Below are 18,194 nucleotides of genomic sequence, written 5' to 3' on the forward strand. Positions count from 1 at the left end.
GAGAAGAAGAAACAGACTCATAGATATCTCAGAGCTAGTTAGCTAGTGGCTAAAGGCCTGATATCTAGTTTAGAACTTTCTTCCATTTTTACTCCCGCCCCTAGCTAATAACTCATTTGGAAAGATGGTATTTCCCCTAATCCCTCCCTGCCCCATGTGCTGTGTTTGTCTTACGAGCAACTTCTCCACATTTCTTCTTTAGCTGCAAGGCCAGAGAATCTTTTTACCAAAGCACTTGTTTGCTAACTAATCCACATCTTTCCCTTGTGTACACCTGGCCTCTGGGGTTCAACTTTGGGAATAAAGTCTTTTGAAGAACACTAAGTTGAGTTTGCTTTTGAGGTCCCCATGTTGACAAATGTATCAGAATAACCTTTGTCATGGGATCAGTGGGCCTGTAGGTGCTTACAAAAGCAGTGCACCTCTCCTTTGCTTCCAAGCTAGGGTGTGCTTCACCTTCTGACACCCAGCCTTGCTTCCCATTAGGCTTGGAAAGGAGGGGCTGTCTGGGGCCCAGTGTGTGGGGCGCTACCCAGTGGGCGATGATCAGAACAAGGCAGGCCTTAATGTATAGGACATTGGCTAGGACTGAGGTGGGGGGGAATTTTCTCAGACTTGGCCCAGCCTGATTTTAGTTGCTTCTGTAATTCATTTTTTTGGTGTTGGTATCATTTTTCTCAAATATCAAAATTTACTTTGTTTTGTGGGAATAAAAGTATTGTATGTTCACTGTAGAAAATGCAGTGAAATGTTTGGAAAATATAGAAAACACCAAGATTAAACAGTGGACACTTCAGTATATCATTTTTGGTTTTCCCAAAAAGCAAAATATTTTTAATTATGCTCATGTGTCTGGCTGAAGAAGCTTGGATTTTGCGTCCCTTTCAGGAAAATAAAAGCCCTCTTCCAGCCTGCCATTTGTTAAATAATTCGGTTTTGAATTCTGGTGATGGTTCAGTAGGTGGAGAAGCTGGGTCACCTGGGATTCTTCCAGGAGGCAGAAAGAGACACAGGAATTCCCTGCAGGCCCATCACCATTTCTCTGGGGTCCTGTTAGCTGATTGGATGTCCCTGAACTGATTACTCTTCCAGGTCCTCTCCCAGCCTTAGAGAGGGCAGAGCAGGGACAGTAACATGGGAGGCTGCCTCCAAACTCAGGGCCTGGGTGCAGCCATTTCCTCTTACATCACTGGCCTGCCTTTTGTCTGGGGTTAGAAAAAAATAAGTAAAAGCATGTGATGTTCCCACTGCTGATGTGGTGGAAACTCTCCAACTGCGCAGTATACATTTTTCTTGGCAGCTGCTTCCATGTGTACTCCTTGCTCCCTGGTCCAGGGCAAACAGGGGCCATCTGCTCTCTCAATGTAAAACCCTTAAGTCACTTTGGCCTCATGCTACTCATTGTCTCACTTGCTATTTCTCTGGGACAAATGGTAGAAGATAAATAAGTGTTCCGTACCAGGGAAGGGTGGAGCATGAGCTGAGGAACAGAAGAATGAGTAGGCCTTTGCCCCTAAGGCCTTTGCACCTGCTGGGAAGAGTCAACGGTTTGGAGTAACTTCATCATTTATGGTGCCTCTGTCCAAAGATGTGCTCGTTTTATATGGGAAGAAATTTATTATTTTGGTTGGGGCATGGCGGGATGGTGGTGTTGAGGTCGCCTATGGGAAGAGAAGTGAGTGGCTTTTATTTACTATTATTCAAAGATCTCCAGGGCTGTTCCACCCACCGACCAAAGGAAAGGTGGTCTGGCTATCTCTCCCCTGTTTATGTACCTCATACAGGCTATGAAAAGATACAGTAAGGAAAAGCTGGCCACCTAATTGTGTTCTAGGGGTATGTGTTAGATGTTCCATCTCTGGAGGGGCAAATGTGGGACATCCAATCACCCCGGGAGTGTCTGGTTCCCCTCTGGAGGCCGAAGGCAGTTAGGACCTACAGCATCCAGGACCATGCTCCCTGCCCCACCCCCAGAACCAGCAGGCTCTGTGAGACAGGGCACACAGAGTCTGATTCTAGGCCTTCTCGAAGCTGTGCTCAGGGTCCCGCAGCCTCTGCCCTCCACTCTTCACAGCTCAGTCTTCCACGTGGTGAGAACATGCAGTGACTTTTCAAGGGATGTCGGGATCTGTTAATGATTTATTGTGAAATGTGTGGAAATACAAAGTGCTCTCTAAATATTTAATTAGAATAGCCATTGGGCCAAGAACTCCATAAGGTGCTTTGTCTTACATTTGTATGTGAGACAAAGCGCTTGTCTCGTGGAAGTCACAGACGCAGCGCCTGGCTGCCTGGAGATTCTGACTCATCACTTGCAGGGCCTGTTCAGTGCAGGCCCCCTCTCGTGTATCATGTGATTTATTCCTCGCCACCACACTCTGTCAGCGTGTTGATGATACGTTGGGCCTTAGAGGAGGGACCTGTCTGAGGCTGCATGCTAATGAGAGACCTAGCTGGGCCTCATACTCTCCGATCTTATGCTTTTTCCGTTGCCCAACACCTAACTGAGGCCGCACACTGTAGATCTTCTCCCAAGGGGCAGAAGGTTCCTCAGTTTCCGCACTGGAGGTGGAGGTGTTTTAGACAGGCATCAGTGATTGAGGGTGTGAGCAGTTCCTGATGTGTGTATATGAACACGTCGCTGTTCAGAGAGGGCGTTCTCTCCTATCAACCAGAAGATAATCGGAATGAAGTAAAGCCCATCACCCGGGCTTTTCTTCTGCTACGCTGTACTCCTCCATCTTTAATGTGCATCAGCATCTTGTGAAAACGCAGGTTTGAACTGCAGTTTGACAGATCAGAATCTGTGCTTCAAACCTCTCAGTTTCCACTGATATTGGTGGTCCCCGGGCTACCCCCGGCACAGTACGGGCAACCCTATCACAAGGCCTTGAGTAGATGATGTCATACAAGACAGGTTCTGGGATGTGGTCTTGGTGAGGCCGAGAAAATAAGATGTTTCTTTTTCTCTTCTGTCTCCACCCCTTGCTCTTCCCCTTTCTTCTCTTCCCTCTCCTTTTCCTCCTGATCCCTGGCCTCAGCTGTTGAGCATGAGGAGCTGGAGTGACATGCGGCAGGAGGTGATGTTTCTGACCAACGTGAACAGCACTGGCTCCTCCACCCAGATATACCAGGCTGTCTCCCGCATCGTCTGTGGCCATCCTGAGGGTGGGGGCCTGAAGATCAAGTCCCTCAACTGGTATGAGGACAACAACTACAAAGCCCTCTTTGGAGGCAATGGCACCGAGGAGGATGCTGGCACCTTCTATGACAATTCTACAAGTGAGTGTCTGTGCAGACCGAAGCCCTGGCCCCAGCCCACCTTCGAGGCTGACTCAGTCAGCCCTGTGTCACCTCCGCCCTCATGCTTACCCTCATCCTCTGTAGCAGCATTGGCTGTTCACATGTCTGCTCACCAGGCCGAGCCCCTAGAGAAGAGCAACCTTTCCTGAGTAGCTGCCGGTCTCTACTTCTTTGAATGGGGCCTGGCACATCTTGGGTACACAGTGTGTTTGTCAAATGAATGAATGATTGAAAGCCAATCTCTCAGTTTTCTGGGGGACATAGGAGAGTGGTTCCCAGAGTAATCAAGGTTCTTCTCCTTCTCTCCCTTAACCTCTCCCGTCCCCTTGAGGTATGCCTTATAATGAAAACAATAACAATAATAATCATAACATCAAAGTCAACCTTAAGGGAACATTTCCTATGCATTCTGTTTCTTATCTCATTGAACCCTTACAGTAACCCTTCGAGAAAGCTTTCAAAGCCCCACATTTTATAGGCTCCGAGAGGTTAGGTGACTTGTTCAAAGCCACAGGGCAGGCAATCCACAAGAGTCGGGATTAAGCCCAGATGCTCCTGGCTCTGTGCTTCCCCTGCCCCCAAACCACACAGCCTCTGAAATACCTGTTAGTGGTGGCGTGTGTCTACCATCAGACTCGGGCATTGGATCACCTGTTTGTTTTCGGGTCTCAGCCGCGAGGCCGTGTTAAAGAACCTTGTAACTCCATATCCGCTCCTCACACCTGGGCAGTGCTGCGGGCATGTGTGTCCTGTGTCTGGTGGCAGCGAGGAGCTGGTGTTACAGTTTCAGACAATGGCATCCTTTTCCTTGAAAACTTGATGCAAGCGAGCCTTTCTCCATTTCTGACCGCAGGTGTGTCTTTCAGACACTGAGTGAGGCAGCTTTCTGTGCGTTACTGTAACCCAAGAACCTTTTATTTTTCTCTGGAGTAAAGCACTCCAGACATCGCAGCTTGCTTTGCAAGCCGGGGGATGGTGTTACAGGCAGTTTTCTGAAATGCCATCCCCTCCACGCCCTTGCTTTGCCAGTCCACCCAAGGGAACCTTCATTTTTACAACACATGTGAATGTGAGCAAATCTTGGGTTTTTTAAATAAAAAATTATATTGTCTTTGCAGCATGTAGAGAATACATGGTATCTATAAAAACCCAGAATGAAATTAAAAAAAAAATCAGGAATCCTTTTGGAAAATCAAATTCTATTGTCTTTTATAACTTTGGTTTTCTCATTTTAGGATTATTATTACATTTATTACATATACTTGTGATGTCACCTTATTAACTAAAAGGAAGTATTTAGTTTTTGCTTGAAAACTAAAGTCTGAGTTCAGCCCCCTGTTTTCAATGGAATCAAAGTGGTGAGGGCCTGCATTCGAGCATGAACGTAGAGAGGTGCAGGTGTGTATGGTAAAACCATTTTCTACATCATCTCGGTTGTGAGTTTGCCATCATTAGTGTTGGAGGAAGCTCTGATTATTTACCAACCATTGTTCTAAGGGCTGTACAGGTAATATCTCAGTTAACCCTCCTCACATGTCTGCCAAGTAGATGTAATTAACTTTATTTTTACAGGGAAGCAAACTGAGGCTCAGACTGATGATGTTATTTATTCCATAGCTATTAAGCAGTAGAGCTGGGATTTGAACCTAAGACTGTCTCACTGGCTCCAAAGCCCTGTTAGTTCCCACAAGTATATCACCATGTATATGAACATTTTGTCTTTCATCTTTATAGCTCCATATTGCAATGATTTGATGAAGAATTTGGAGTCCAGTCCTCTTTCCCGTATCATATGGAAAGCTCTCAAACCTCTGCTTGTTGGGAAGATCCTGTATACACCTGACACTCCGGCCACAAGGCAGGTTATGGCTGAGGTAAGCTGCCGGGCCCAGGAGTTCCTGTCCAGAATCTTGCTAGAATTACAGGCAAAACAGTAAAGGTAGTTCCAGATGGAGTATACTGAGCAAGCTCCTCGCTCTTCTGGGATTTCCAGAGAGAGAGCCTCTAGACCGACCCAGGCTGACGGCACAGGTCGCCTCTCCAGCCTTGGGTGTTGGAGCTGCAGGCGGCACCCCTTGGGGATGACAGGAGGACTGGGAAAGGGCTGCTGTGATGGAGCCGCTGCCTTTCTCATGTCTCTGCCTCTCCTTTTTCTTCCTGCTCCCCCTGGGGTCCCCTCTTGACTCCAGGTGAATAAGACTTTCCAGGAACTGGCTGTGTTTCATGATATAAAAGGCATGTGGGAGGAACTCAGCCCCAAGATCTGGACCTTCATGGAGAGCAGCACAGAAATGGACCTTGTCCGGGTGAGTGTCCTGACTACTATGTGTCTGCATGATGCCGGAGAGGTGGGTTTCTGGTCACCTTCCCAGAGGTAACTGAGGTGAGAACTCTTTACGTTTAACCGGCTTAGGCATACTGAGTAGAGCTCAAGCCACAGGCCGGCCCCTTTGTAGAGCAAGAGGCGACAGTGCTCAGAGAACACTGTTTTCATGTGCATCGTCATCAATGCACCTGGTGGGCACAAGTCAGTTTTCTAAGGAACAGAGTGAGGGCTGGTATTTGGAGCAAGAGTTTGATGATTGCAGGATCCTGACTATTTTCATTTCTGGCTCCTGAGCCAACCACAGCATCTTGCTTAGCCTTCCTGTGTCTCAGTAGAACTTGGACAGATGTGTGGGAGCATAGGGCTGGTCTGACCCATAGACTGGTGTGAGATACTCCAAAGTCACTGAGTGAGCGCAGAGCTGCTGGTTACCACAGGGAGGGGAATTGCATGCACTTAGTCCCTCCGAATCACTTGAAAGGGTTTGGTGCTCTAGAGACAATTGGATTCAAAAGCGGAGGAGTCTGAGCAAGAACAGAATGTCTCCTTTGCTTGAGCCCGAGTGCCATTTAATCACATCATCCCTGCCTTAGGCTGAGTCAGAGAATCATTAGACTATTTCCTATCTCCATGGTGAGGGAGGCTGCTTCCTGTTGCGTGTGCTGCCATTAAGAAGCAGGAATGGATTTGGTCAGGTTTCTTGTCTTTGACAGCTCATTCCTCAGAGGGGCAGCTGGGTTTTAGAGGCAATTCCTTTCTGGAAGGTACTCCCTCAGGCTTTGGACTGTCCCGATCCCCAGGGGGCCCTCCACTGATGGGAAAGCTGGAGTCACGTTGTACTAGTCCTCTTACATACGTGGGACTCTTAAATCCGCGCAAAAGCCAAGGGGCTTTCATAAGAATAGGAGCAATGATTTTTATGGATTTACTGAATAATTCCTGGGTAATGTTAATGGCAACTCATGCCCTTCAAGTATGGGTCTCTGTCTGGCCCCAGTCTCTTCTCTGTAGAAGGATTCATATGATCCAGCCACGGGCAGCGGCCTTGACCTAGGTGTGATCTTAGGCCTCGTCGTCCTGGTCCTCTCCTTGGAATCTGCATCTCTCCCTGTTGGACTTCTCTCCTACTGAGTCTCAGAGGATTCCATGAGTTTGAAGGGATTCCATGAGGTTAGATCTGCAGGCAGATCGAAGAAGCTTTCCCTGCTCTGAAATGGAGAGTTTGGCTTGGATGTTCCAACCGCTCATAGGCTCCCAGTTCTTTGGGACAGGACCTTGTAAATATGGCTGTGGGATTCACCAGGAATCCTGCTGGGAGAACCCCGGATGTGCAATAGGAGACGTAGGAGTTGTAGCTGGGGAGAAAGGCATGGCATGTGGTTTTAAAGACCTTTACTTTAAGCTCTAGGAGACCGTGAAAAGGTTTTAAGCAAGGGCAGATGTAGATACATTGCTGTGTGATGAGTGGATTAAAGGAGGGGCAGATGGAAGGCAGAGGCCAGGATGGAAGCCATCCCAGTGGGTGGCCAAGGCATTGGCAGGAGGTGAAGTGTGATGGCTGCCTGACTGTGGAAGGGTGAAAGAGCGGGGGGCTTTAGGATGATTGTTGATTTCTAGCTGGTGGATTATGGGGATGTACCACAGGCTGATAGATAGATATTGGGGCCTGGAGAGCAGGGGGTGGTTACCCTGGAGACACTGACTAAGGACTTATCAGCCTGTGGGTGGAAATTGAAGGAGCCTCCTCCATCTTTCCTTTCTCTGTTAAGGAATGTTTATCTCACACCACAAGCTTGGGCTTCTCAGCACTCTGTACCTGCTACAGCATCACGTCTGGTACATGAGGCCATGCGTGAGGTTTCTGCTTCTGTTCCGGTACTTGTCTCTCTCTTTCTCTCCCCCCACCCCATCCCTCCCTTCTTTTAGCTTTACTGAGGTATAATTGACAAGTAGAAATTGTATCTATTTAAGGTGAACAACTTGATGTTTTGATGTGCATATCCGTTACAGAATGACAGCCACAATTGTTAACATGCATCCTGTCACGTAGCTACTGCTTCGCAAATTCCAAGTAGAGAGTATGGTCTTGTTAGTGTAGTCACCATACGGTACCTTTGATCTCAGATTGTATAACTGAACCTTTGTGTGCTTTGACCTCCCCGTTTCCCCCACCTGCAGCCCCTGGCGATTACCATTCTACTCTGTGACAGCTCGTATTTTGCTTTTGTCCTTGGTTCTGTGTACACCCATTGCATCACCCTACAGATCCGAAATCACTTCTCTGTTGCATCATGGAACCCACTAAATGGTTCTGATTGCTAGCTGTTCTTTGCCTTCTTCATCTCAAGGCCCAGCTTTCTCCCTGGCTACCACCCCTAAGGGTGAAATTAGGCCTCCTGGTCCCCGCAAGTACCCTAGAATGGCCACACGATCAGGGATTTCACTAGGCTCATCTCTCTGGTCTTGTTTATTTGGCCACATTACTCAAAACCCACACTGGGCAGGGCCCGTCTTGCTCCAAACACCACGTGTCTTCACTCAGCTCTCATTCATTCACTTCAAGTTTCCAAATAAAGTCATTTCAGAATTGCTAACCCATACTCCTGTGAGCATCTGTGAGGTACAATTTTGTATCTATTTATGTTAGCAAAAATACATATCTTACTGATGACAGTATAAATTGTTTTTCCCTATTGGAAAGCAATTTGGGATGAAAATTGCAAGAACCATAAAATATGTGCTATTCTGTTTACCTCCATTCCACACACCCTCAGGGATGTATCCTACAGAAATAATTTTAAAAGAAAGAAGTCACTGTAGGACAGAAAATGTTATTGCTATAATAATTGTTATTGTGAGAAATTAGAAATGGGCTAAATGTTTAGCAGTATGAGAACAGTCAATGCAATTATAGTATATATAATCTATGAAATCATTATGCTTCCATTAAAATAATAAATATGAAGCCACCTGGGGAAAGAAGCTTATGTTACTGGAAATAAGACTGATTTAAAAAGTAGCTGTACTTGGTCCCTTAGAGGTTCCATTTCAGCAGAGCAGGGGTTTCATTGTCCCCCTCGAAGCTGTGACAGAGCTGCAGCTGCTGCTCCCTGTCCATGAGCTGGGTTGGAAGCTGACCGTTGTTTGGCAGCACACCTCTGCAGGCCTCGGCCCCAGCCCTCTGCGCCTATTGGTTGAGCACCAGGTGGGCTTGTCCTTGTTTTCCATATTCACCCACGTGAGGGCCAGCCAGCTAGGGAACAAGGAATGGCAGACTGGCCTCCTTTGCATCATGACCTACGCGTCCTGCAGTTGGGAAAGATCGTATTTTACTTGGTTCAATAACAGCATTGTTTTCCCAAACTCAGTAGCAAAAGTGGGTTTGTCTTCATTCAGTCTAGGGATAGGGTCTTTGCGAGGAGTCCTCAGACAGTGTCTGAAGACAGGAAGGAAATACAATGCGGTGGGAAGGTGTGGTAGAACCAGAGAGCCCATGTTTCATATTCTGGCTTTGCTACTTATTAGCTGTGTGACCTTATGTTAGGGACTTGACCTCTCTGAATATCAGTTTTCTCATCTTTACAATGGGAACCATTAGAATTACCTTCCTCATGGAGTTGTGTGAGGTAAAGCATATAAATAATTCAGTATAGTAATTGTGAAGAGTAACAACAGTATGAATACTGTTGTACTGTAGTTAATACTGTTAAGCTAGCTTGTTTGGTACAGTGGAAAACGTGGGGACTCTGGGTCAGACTGGTCTGGCTTTGAGTCTCAGCTCTGTGGCCATTAGCACTGTGACTCAGCCTCGGTTAAAATCATATTCATTTTTTTTTTCAAACCCAATGTTCTCATCTTTAAAATGGGGACATGTTTACTTCACAGTTTCCTGTGAAGATAAAAATAAAAAGGAGACAACATAGGTGAAGGGTTTTTTGCAAGTTATATGCTCATCTAGTCTTAGTTGGTGTCTGCTACTTGCGATTTCTCATTGACATGGCAGACGCTCTTGAACAGCAGAGGCAATGACCGTTTCTGGGAACAGCGATTGGTCGGCTTAGATTGGACCGCCCAGGATATTGTGGCATTCCTGGCCAAGTACCCAGAGGACGTCCCATCAGCCAACGGCTCTGTGTACACCTGGAGAGAAGCTTTCAATGAGACCAGCCGGGCAGTGCAGACCATATCTCGCTTCATGGAGGTGAGGATCTGTTCTGTGGGTCACTAGAAAAGGCCATGGTGTCCCCTGTGCCGCCCTCCCCCCCCCCCTCCGCCTGAGATGGTGCAATAAGTCAGACTGGAAGAATGTTGGAAATAATGTGCAGACCTATTTACAGTAGCATTCCTCACACCCAACACAGGACTTGGTGTACAAAAAGCACTCAATAAATGTCAGTTGGAGGATCGAATGAGTAAATAAACAAACCTAACTCAAACTTTATTCTCTCTGACTCAAGAGTGTTTCTATCCATTGTCTTCTGGGTTTTCTTATGTTTCCATATTTCAATACCTAATGGCAACAAAGCAGTCCCTTCAGGCATTGTTTGTGAAACTTAACTAAAATCTAATCAGACAGACTGCATTTTTAAAAATTGAGTCTTAAAAAGTATGTCACTTAAGAGGGACAAATAAAAGGTTTCTATTTTTTTCTCTATTTATTTGATTAGTTCTTAATGACTCGAAATTGCTAAGAATACAAAGAGGAAAAGGAGACGTGGTCATTGTTTGAACCTCCTTCCTACCACAATAGTCAGTATAGGTAACTTATCTCTAAATTTCAGTTAAAAAAATAGGACCCATTTTTGGTTGAACATTGGAAAATGACTTTTGGGAAGATTTGTAGTAGAGTGAGCATAAAAAGTCACACTGGGAGCCTTTCCCTCTTAGGGTAGGGTCTGCCCCGGCCACCACTTGTTTGTCTGGTCCCCAGAATTCTCATGGCGGCTGTTTCTCCTTCAGTGTGTCAACCTGGACAAGCTGGAACCAATAGCAACAGAAGTTTGGCTCATCAACAAGTCCATGGAGCTGCTGGACGACAGGAAGTTCTGGGCCGGCATCGTGTTCACCGGAATTAGCCCCGGCAGCGTCGTGCTGCCCCGGCACGTCAAGTACAAGATCCGAATGGACATTGACAATGTGGAGAGGACAAATAAGATCAAAGATGGGTAAGTTGAATCCTGTCACACCAGCCGGCCTTGGGGAAGTCAAGAGCAGCTAAGGTGACTGCAGGTACTTAATTTTATCGACTCGTTGGATGGAAGCTCCAACAGGTGGCATGATTTTGGTGAAATGGCCACACTTTTTGGGTGGAGGCAGTTATTTCAAAGGTCATAAAATATCCTTATCTTTTTATAAAAATACTATTATCTTTTGATTGAGCATTCTTACTCAAGGGCATTAGTCCCAAGGAATTAAATCAACAGGAAAAAGAAGAAGAAAAAAAAAAGACTTAGGTTCCCTGCATTAGCATTATCTATTTTTACAAAAAGGGGCAAACGATCGGTATGAAAGGGAGTGGTTAGGTAAATTTTGGTGTGTCTACCTAATGCAGTGTTAGGTATTCAAAGGAGGGGAAGAAACCAAACTAATACGTGATACGTTCTTTCTGGTATCTATTTAAAAATACGTGTGCATAGCACCTGACACCAGAAGGTAAGATACAAAAACAAACATAGTGGCGCAGGAGTGGCGATGGATTGTGGGTGACTGGATGTTTTCATTGTATGGTTCTAAGGAATGTCTGGTCCCCTGTGGCTTGCTTCTAGGTACTGGGACCCTGGTCCTCGGGCTGACCCCTTTGAGGACATGCGGTACGTCTGGGGGGGCTTCGCCTACCTGCAGGATGTGGTGGAGCAGGCAATCATCAGGGTGCTGACGGGCTCCGAGAAAAACACGGGTGTCTACGTGCAGCAGATGCCCTACCCCTGTTACGTCGATGACATGTAAGTCAGGGAGCCCCCGTCTTTCTCTCGCCGGCCGACCCTGTCCCCAGGCGGAGTGCAGACACCCGCACACCCCGTGGGAGGAGACAGTGCTTCCATCTTATTTACTTCACATGGCTGTTGATACCGGTCAGATACTGGTTTTGAAATTCTGTGAAGATTTTTCAGGAAATCAGATGCCAGGTGTAGGTAGTTGACAGTTTGAGCCACATCAGAGACAGCCCCGTGCACACACTGGTGATCCTCCTTCCTTTCTCGTTCACGGTTACCAGAGCTCTTCTTTTTTTTTTTACACTCTACACTTTCGGTCAAAACGTCCCACTCCGTGTCTGGGAACACATACATGCCAGCGCGTTGCGAATGCACACATTCCCCAAACCCAGAGACAGCGCTCTGGGCCTATAAAAGCTGACCGTGTGCACATTTGTCTATTCCCACTCTATAAATTTCGAAACAGTCCATATAAAACTGAACAAGGCCTATTTTATTTTAGACTGTTAAGATAGTCTTTAGTGCTTAGTACCAGGCTGCCAAGTTCTTGTTGTGTGAGGTGTGTCTTTGGGTGGAATGATTTCTAGTGAGAGGGAATGCAGAGAGGTGGAATTATTGCAGGCATCTGAAATACGTAACGTTGCCTCCAGGTTGGAAATTCTCTCTTCTCCATTGTTGTTGTTGTTGGTGTGTGTGTGTGTGTGTGTGTGTGTATACAGGCAGAGATCAGAGTGTGGAAGGGCAGGGTTCCTCCCCCTGTGTTTGCTCTCTGCTTTGCGTTGAATAATCTGTCTCCTTGTATGGCTCACTCTAGCTTTTCCGCATCACCCAGAATTATCTTGATTTTTATCTTTGGAAAGATTAGCCAGAATTTTCCAAAGGGAGACTTTTCCAAAGACCCCCTATGCCCAGATTTACTGTCGAAGGGATGTCTAGGATGAGGATGTGGTGGGAGCTCAGAGGCATTAAGAGCCTTTGCTGTTGTCACGGGGCAGTAAGTGCAGAAGTGGTAGAGCTGGAACCTGAGGCTTGAGTTTCAGGATCCAGATTCTGTGTCCCATTTACTTCACTGCATTTCCTGTTCTAGTTGGGAAATATTCCCGGCAAGAGCTGCCTGATGTGTATTTCTGCATTCTTTGTTACAACGGTTATGCAAGGCAGCTTAGTAATGAGATGAGATGACCTTGGAGATGTTGAATTTTATCATGAGAGAATGAGTTGTTTTTTTGGTTTTTCTGTTTCAGTACTTTGAAATCACCCTCATTTAGCTTAATGACATCACACAGTTACCTGGTTACTGAAGCAGGCCCCCCAAGAAGCTTATTTTGGCCGTATTTTGTTAGTCTAAATTTTATCACTACAACGCACTGCTCATGAAGCATTTGGTAAAATAACCTGGACGTTTCAGCATCCAGAGGGCCTGCCATCTTTGGCTCAGTCGCGGTGCTTTCGCTTGCATGTAGGCCTGGAGGCACTGGCCTCTGAGTCTGGCTCACACTTGTCTTTAATTTTCCCCGCCCTGCCCTTCCTTGGGCCTCCAGCTTCCTGCGGGTGATGAGCCGGTCAATGCCCCTCTTCATGACACTGGCCTGGATTTACTCTGTGGCTGTGATCATCAAGGGCATCGTGTACGAGAAGGAGGCGCGGCTGAAGGAGACCATGCGCATCATGGGCCTGGACAATGGCATCCTCTGGTTCAGTTGGTTCATCAGTAGCCTCATCCCTCTGCTCGTGAGCGCCGGCCTGCTGGTGGTCATCCTGAAAGTAAGCTGCCTCACTGGGCCCTCCCCGCCTGGGCCTCCTGAACAGCCCGACATGGGCTGTGTGAGGAGAAGAAAAGCAAATATTCTCTGGGAGGGAAGGGGTCCAACGTGCCATCTCCTGCAGTACCTGCATTTTATAGTCGGGAAAATTAAGACCCAGAGAGGGACAGTGACTTCGTCAAGGTCAGCCCAGCTGGTTAGCAGCTAACCAAGGTTAAAACGCAGGGTGCTCACTTCCCAGCTAAGCACACACTTAATTGTGCCATTGGCAGAGGTTCGTGGCAGCATCTGAGAGCTATTCAGTGCTTTACTCATATTGGACAGTGATTCTTCTGGAACATCTAGAAACTATAATCAGAAGGATCCATATTGTTGCAGGTTAGGTTTCCTGGAAGCAGAGACTAAAACAGAGCTTGGCATATGATTCTATATCAGGGATCATCGTCTCCGGAAGGGATGGAGAGGATGCAGGATTGAGCAGAGGGAGCTGAACTGCCCCGGACCCCTCAGTCAGTTACTGAAAGCATGTGACCCCCAGGGCCAGGGGGCTCTCTGCAGCAGTGACAGACCTAGGGGAGTTGATACCTGGAGGCTGTCTACTGACAGCTGGACAAGCCCCCAGAAGGGGACTGTGGGCACGGTTCTGTGTCCACCACATACGTTATTAAGTTTATATGCCAATTTTCTTTGCCCATAATTATTTCATTTAAAGATGCATCAAATAAAAATAAATGTTTTTAAAGAGGGGGGAGCACAGGCCCTGGCTGGTATGGTTCAGTTGGTTGGGTGTCTTCTGTGAACCTAAAGGTCGCCAGGTCAGTTCCTGATCAGGACACATGAATGGGTTGTGGGTCTAGTCCCCAGTAAGGGTGCATGCAAGAGGCAACAGATGTTTCTCTCTCACATCTCTGATTCTCTCCCTCTCTTTTTCCCCCTCTGTTTCCCTCTCTCTAGAATCAATAAAAGAAATTTAAAGAAGGAGGAGTGTAGTGGGACAGGAACTAACATTTAATTTAATACTAGTTACTCTTCATTACAAATGAGCACTTATAGTGGTTTCCAGGCACTGTTTAAAGCACATCACATGTGCTGTCTTAGTATATCCCTACCAGGTAACACATTTAACGTACGCGGAAATGAGGCCGAGGAGGGTTACGGGCTTCCCTGAGGCCACCCGACAGTTCAGCAGAGCAGTTCTTGCTAATGTCAACCCCCCTCTCATGCTCTGATATCTGACTGCCAGGGATGGAGCTCTGTGGCGGCGGTGGGTGGTGGTCCTGTGGCAGGTGCACGAGAGCTGCTCTGGGACAATGCGTGTTGGCAGGTCCTGCTCAAATATACGCAAATGCTAGAGATGAGCTTAAAAAAGTCCACAAGCATTGGGCTGACTATGGGAATGCAGAATCCATGACAGGTGATCAAGGGGGATGTTAAGATGGCCTTGGCTTTTGGAGGGAAAGGTCACGTGGGTTGCTGTCTCTCCCAACCCTTTTCTTGGTGCCAAGAGTCATAGTCCTTATAAAAGAAGAAACCAGGTAATATTTCTTGGAGAAACAAAGAATGAAACTGTTGAGATGAGCCTCAGTGACTATCAACCCTGGACTCTGTTCTGGTCCTGACTCGACTACTGTTTTGCTGTGTGGTCTTAGTCTGGTCATTCCTCTTCTCTAGCCTTCAGTTTCCTCATCTGAAAAATGGACATCACTGTTCCTTGGTGTTACCTCTAAGATGAGTAGGAATAAGCCCTGCTTCTTCCCGTAGGTCACGTGAGGATGTGCTCGCTTGTCAGAGCAGCACGTTTATTGAGTTTCTTCCCTCCCAGTTTGGAAACCTGCTGCCGTACAGCGACCCCAGCGTGGTGTTTGTCTTTCTGTCCGTGTTCGCCGTGGTGACCATCCTGCAGTGCTTCCTGATCAGCACGCTCTTCTCCAGAGCCAACCTGGCGGCGGCCTGTGGGGGCATCATCTACTTTATGCTGTACCTGCCCTACGTCCTGTGTGTGGCGTGGCAAGACTATGTGGGCTTCACGCTCAAGATCTTCGCGGTGAGTGACTCTGGCCTTTGTGCAGTAGCTGCTGTCACAGCCACCCCCGGTGTCTCACCTCCGTATGACAGTCCTAACTGAGGTGGGGGGATGGGGGTCTCTTTCCCATGAGGCATGAACGTCAGTGCTGGATTGTAAGCTTCTAAAAGTCAGGGGTTGTGTCTCATTAAAATGTTTATCTTTAGTCCTCTCAGTGAATGCTGGTTGAAATGAATTGGGTGGAATTTTTCAGAAAGCCAGAATGTCCCATAGACGCAGCTGGAGATATGTGGCATTGGGGACCCCCTTTAGACAATAGATGCCACCTTCACCCACATTGATCATGTTAAGCTCACCATAAGTCACAGCTGCAAATAGAACTGAAAGCTCTTGAGGTCACAGCTGGCCCCTTCTCGATCCTTGTCTTCCTCGTGTCCAGTATGGGGTTTCGCTTGAGTAGTGTTTGCTGAACTGAAAAAGAGTGAGGAGCAGGTGCCCCATCTCCCCACAGACCACTGATTTCAAATACTTCCTTCCCCTTGTATGTAGGAGGCAGGACCTTCAAAGGGCTGGGCAATCCTGTATGAATCAGGGAGAGCTGCCAGCTCTCCCCTAGTTCACTTGTAAGAGTCACCCACAGGGTGCTCCAGGTGCCTCAGTCTGGACCCCTTAAATATCAGCAGTCCCTAGCAGGCTCCTCTGACCTGAGCCATCACTAGCTGCGTAGGACATTGAGGGATGTACGAGTGTGTATGTGAGACACAGGACTGTTGAGCCCTTGGGGCGTCTTTGGAAGCAAAACATTTTAAAAGTTTCACACTTCATCTTACCTGCATTTCTGAAATGTGTGTGCATAATGAGTGGTTATAAATAGAATCATTTCATATGCTGCTATGGAGCCCACTCCCCTAAAGGGACTCTGTAGGTGAATGCTTCTATGTCTTATAATTGATCCATTTTGCAAATTCAGATTTTTCCAGGTGAAATTTACATTAGAAGTGTTAGAAAAATGAGACAGGAGCTGGATAGGTGACTTTTCCCTCTTTCTCACAGAGCCTGCTGTCCCCTGTGGCTTTTGGGTTTGGCTGTGAGTACTTTGCCCTTTTTGAGGAGCAGGGCATCGGGGTGCAGTGGGACAACCTCTTTGAGAGCCCCGTGGAGGAAGATGGCTTCAACCTCACCACCTCGGTCTCTATGATGCTGTTTGACTCCTTCCTGTATGGGGTGATGACGTGGTACATCGAGGCTGTCTTCCCAGGTACCCTGAGCTCCCACCCTGCTTTAGCTGTCTCCTAGGGAAAAAGGAGTTTTAGGGGCAGAGCTGTTTTTCCTTTTTGCTGCAATTTCTGTAGGGCCTGGGGCTCCCTGGAAAGTAGCTAGGATTTTAGATCTACAGCAAACCCATAGACAAAGAGAAGCAGCCGGTGCTAAGAGTACAACTCTCACCACTGGTGTAGCTCATATTTCTTGAGCACTGTGCACCAGGCACTGTACAGTGTTTGATATACTTTGGTTCATTTAAAGTCCTCATACGACTACTCTTACGTGTTTGCAAATGAGAGAATTGTGAGTCAAAGAAGTTAGGTAATTGCCTGTGGCCACACAGCTGGTTAGTGTTGGTGCTTCAAGGGGGTACTGGGCTATACTGAGTCAGCTGGCCCAGGAAATGCCTTCCTGTGCTAACCCAGTTCTCTAATTCTGCATCTGCAGAATCACCACCCGTGGTGATTCTATTTCTTCAGCACAGATTGGGAATAATAAGTATGTTGGCTTTCAGCCCTGGCTTGTGGTTTAATCGAATTAGTATTCGTAAAAATTTCTTTGATACTTCCCTTAATAAATCTCCTTGACCAAGACCTGCCTTGGATGCATTTTTTATGTCCGATCAAATTCTGAGAGAGTAAGGTTTAACTCTTTCTGGTTCACCTTCTAATTTTCCTCTAAGGGGGTGGGCTATATGTGGAATGTTTATTTATCCCTACCTGAACTTCCTGCAGAGGATATGGTAGGATATGATATCGTATTATGCAGATCTGGACTCAAATGCTGAATCCTCCACTTAACTGGCTGAGTGATCTTGGGTCAAGTACCTATCCCCCAGTTTCCTCATCTCTAAAATGGGGATATAGCTGCTTCATGGGGCTGCTGGGAGATTCAGAGAGGTGCAGAACTTAGGTCGTACATGGTAGGTCTACCAAATGTCAGCTCCCTCTTCTATTTTTGTTCCAGTCTGTCTTACCTCTAAGGCAGCATGAAGGAGAGAGTGGGGCTGGCTGCGATATCTCCGGAATGCTGGAAAGTGGACGAGCTTGATTCATACATGTGCTTTGCTTTCAGGCCAGTATGGAATTCCCAGGCCCTGGTATTTCCCTTGCACCAAGTCCTACTGGTTAGGCGAGGAAAGTGATGCGAAGAGCCATCCCGGTTCCAGCCAGAAGGGAGTGTCTGAAAGTAAGTGCTGCTGCCCCCTCTGATTGTTGGGGGCAAGAGTCTAAAACCACTGCAGGGACAGGGCAACTACATGCGGTGGCTCACTGCAGATTCCCCCATGCTGTTGGGTACAGTGCTGTTGGCTTATCAAGGAGTCACCATCTGTGTCCCGGAGGGATGTTTTCTTTGTTTTCTGGGCTTCTTGAAAAGTGACTGTAGACTTCCCCCTCCCCGCCTCTCATCCCCAGTTTTCATGCTATCCTAATAGCTGGAAGGAAGAGATAAAGAAAACTGTGATTGTGGAACGATAACCTTGGCCTGCCTTGTCCGTGGTCGTAGATGCAGAACCGGTGTAGGCTGCCACCAGGTGGCGGCCACCGAGCTCAGCCTGTGCTTCTTGATGTTCTCACCCTTCA

The 18,194-nt window shown here is 47.2% G+C and overlaps 1 protein-coding gene across 6 annotated transcripts in view; it reads left to right on the forward strand.

The window, feature by feature from the left end:
* Positions 1–18,194, forward strand: part of ABCA1 (ATP binding cassette subfamily A member 1) — a 119,018-nt gene that overhangs the window by 62,953 nt on the left and 37,871 nt on the right. For all 6 annotated transcript variants that reach the window (XM_045195077.2, XM_045195076.2, XM_053922100.1 and 3 more), the window contains 10 exons: positions 3,042–3,282; positions 5,038–5,177; positions 5,493–5,609; positions 9,633–9,830; positions 10,589–10,794; positions 11,395–11,571; positions 13,104–13,326; positions 15,148–15,369; positions 16,402–16,606; positions 17,686–17,799. In XM_045195077.2, the coding sequence (XP_045051012.2) occupies positions 3,042–3,282; positions 5,038–5,177; positions 5,493–5,609; positions 9,633–9,830; positions 10,589–10,794; positions 11,395–11,571; positions 13,104–13,326; positions 15,148–15,369; positions 16,402–16,606; positions 17,686–17,799 (1,843 nt within the window). The remainder of the gene's footprint in view (positions 1–3,041; positions 3,283–5,037; positions 5,178–5,492; positions 5,610–9,632; positions 9,831–10,588; positions 10,795–11,394; positions 11,572–13,103; positions 13,327–15,147; positions 15,370–16,401; positions 16,607–17,685; positions 17,800–18,194) is intronic.

This window comes from Desmodus rotundus, chromosome 1 (genome assembly GCF_022682495.2).
Source record: "Desmodus rotundus isolate HL8 chromosome 1, HLdesRot8A.1, whole genome shotgun sequence".
In the NCBI taxonomy this organism is placed as follows: Eukaryota; Metazoa; Chordata; class Mammalia; order Chiroptera; family Phyllostomidae; genus Desmodus; species Desmodus rotundus.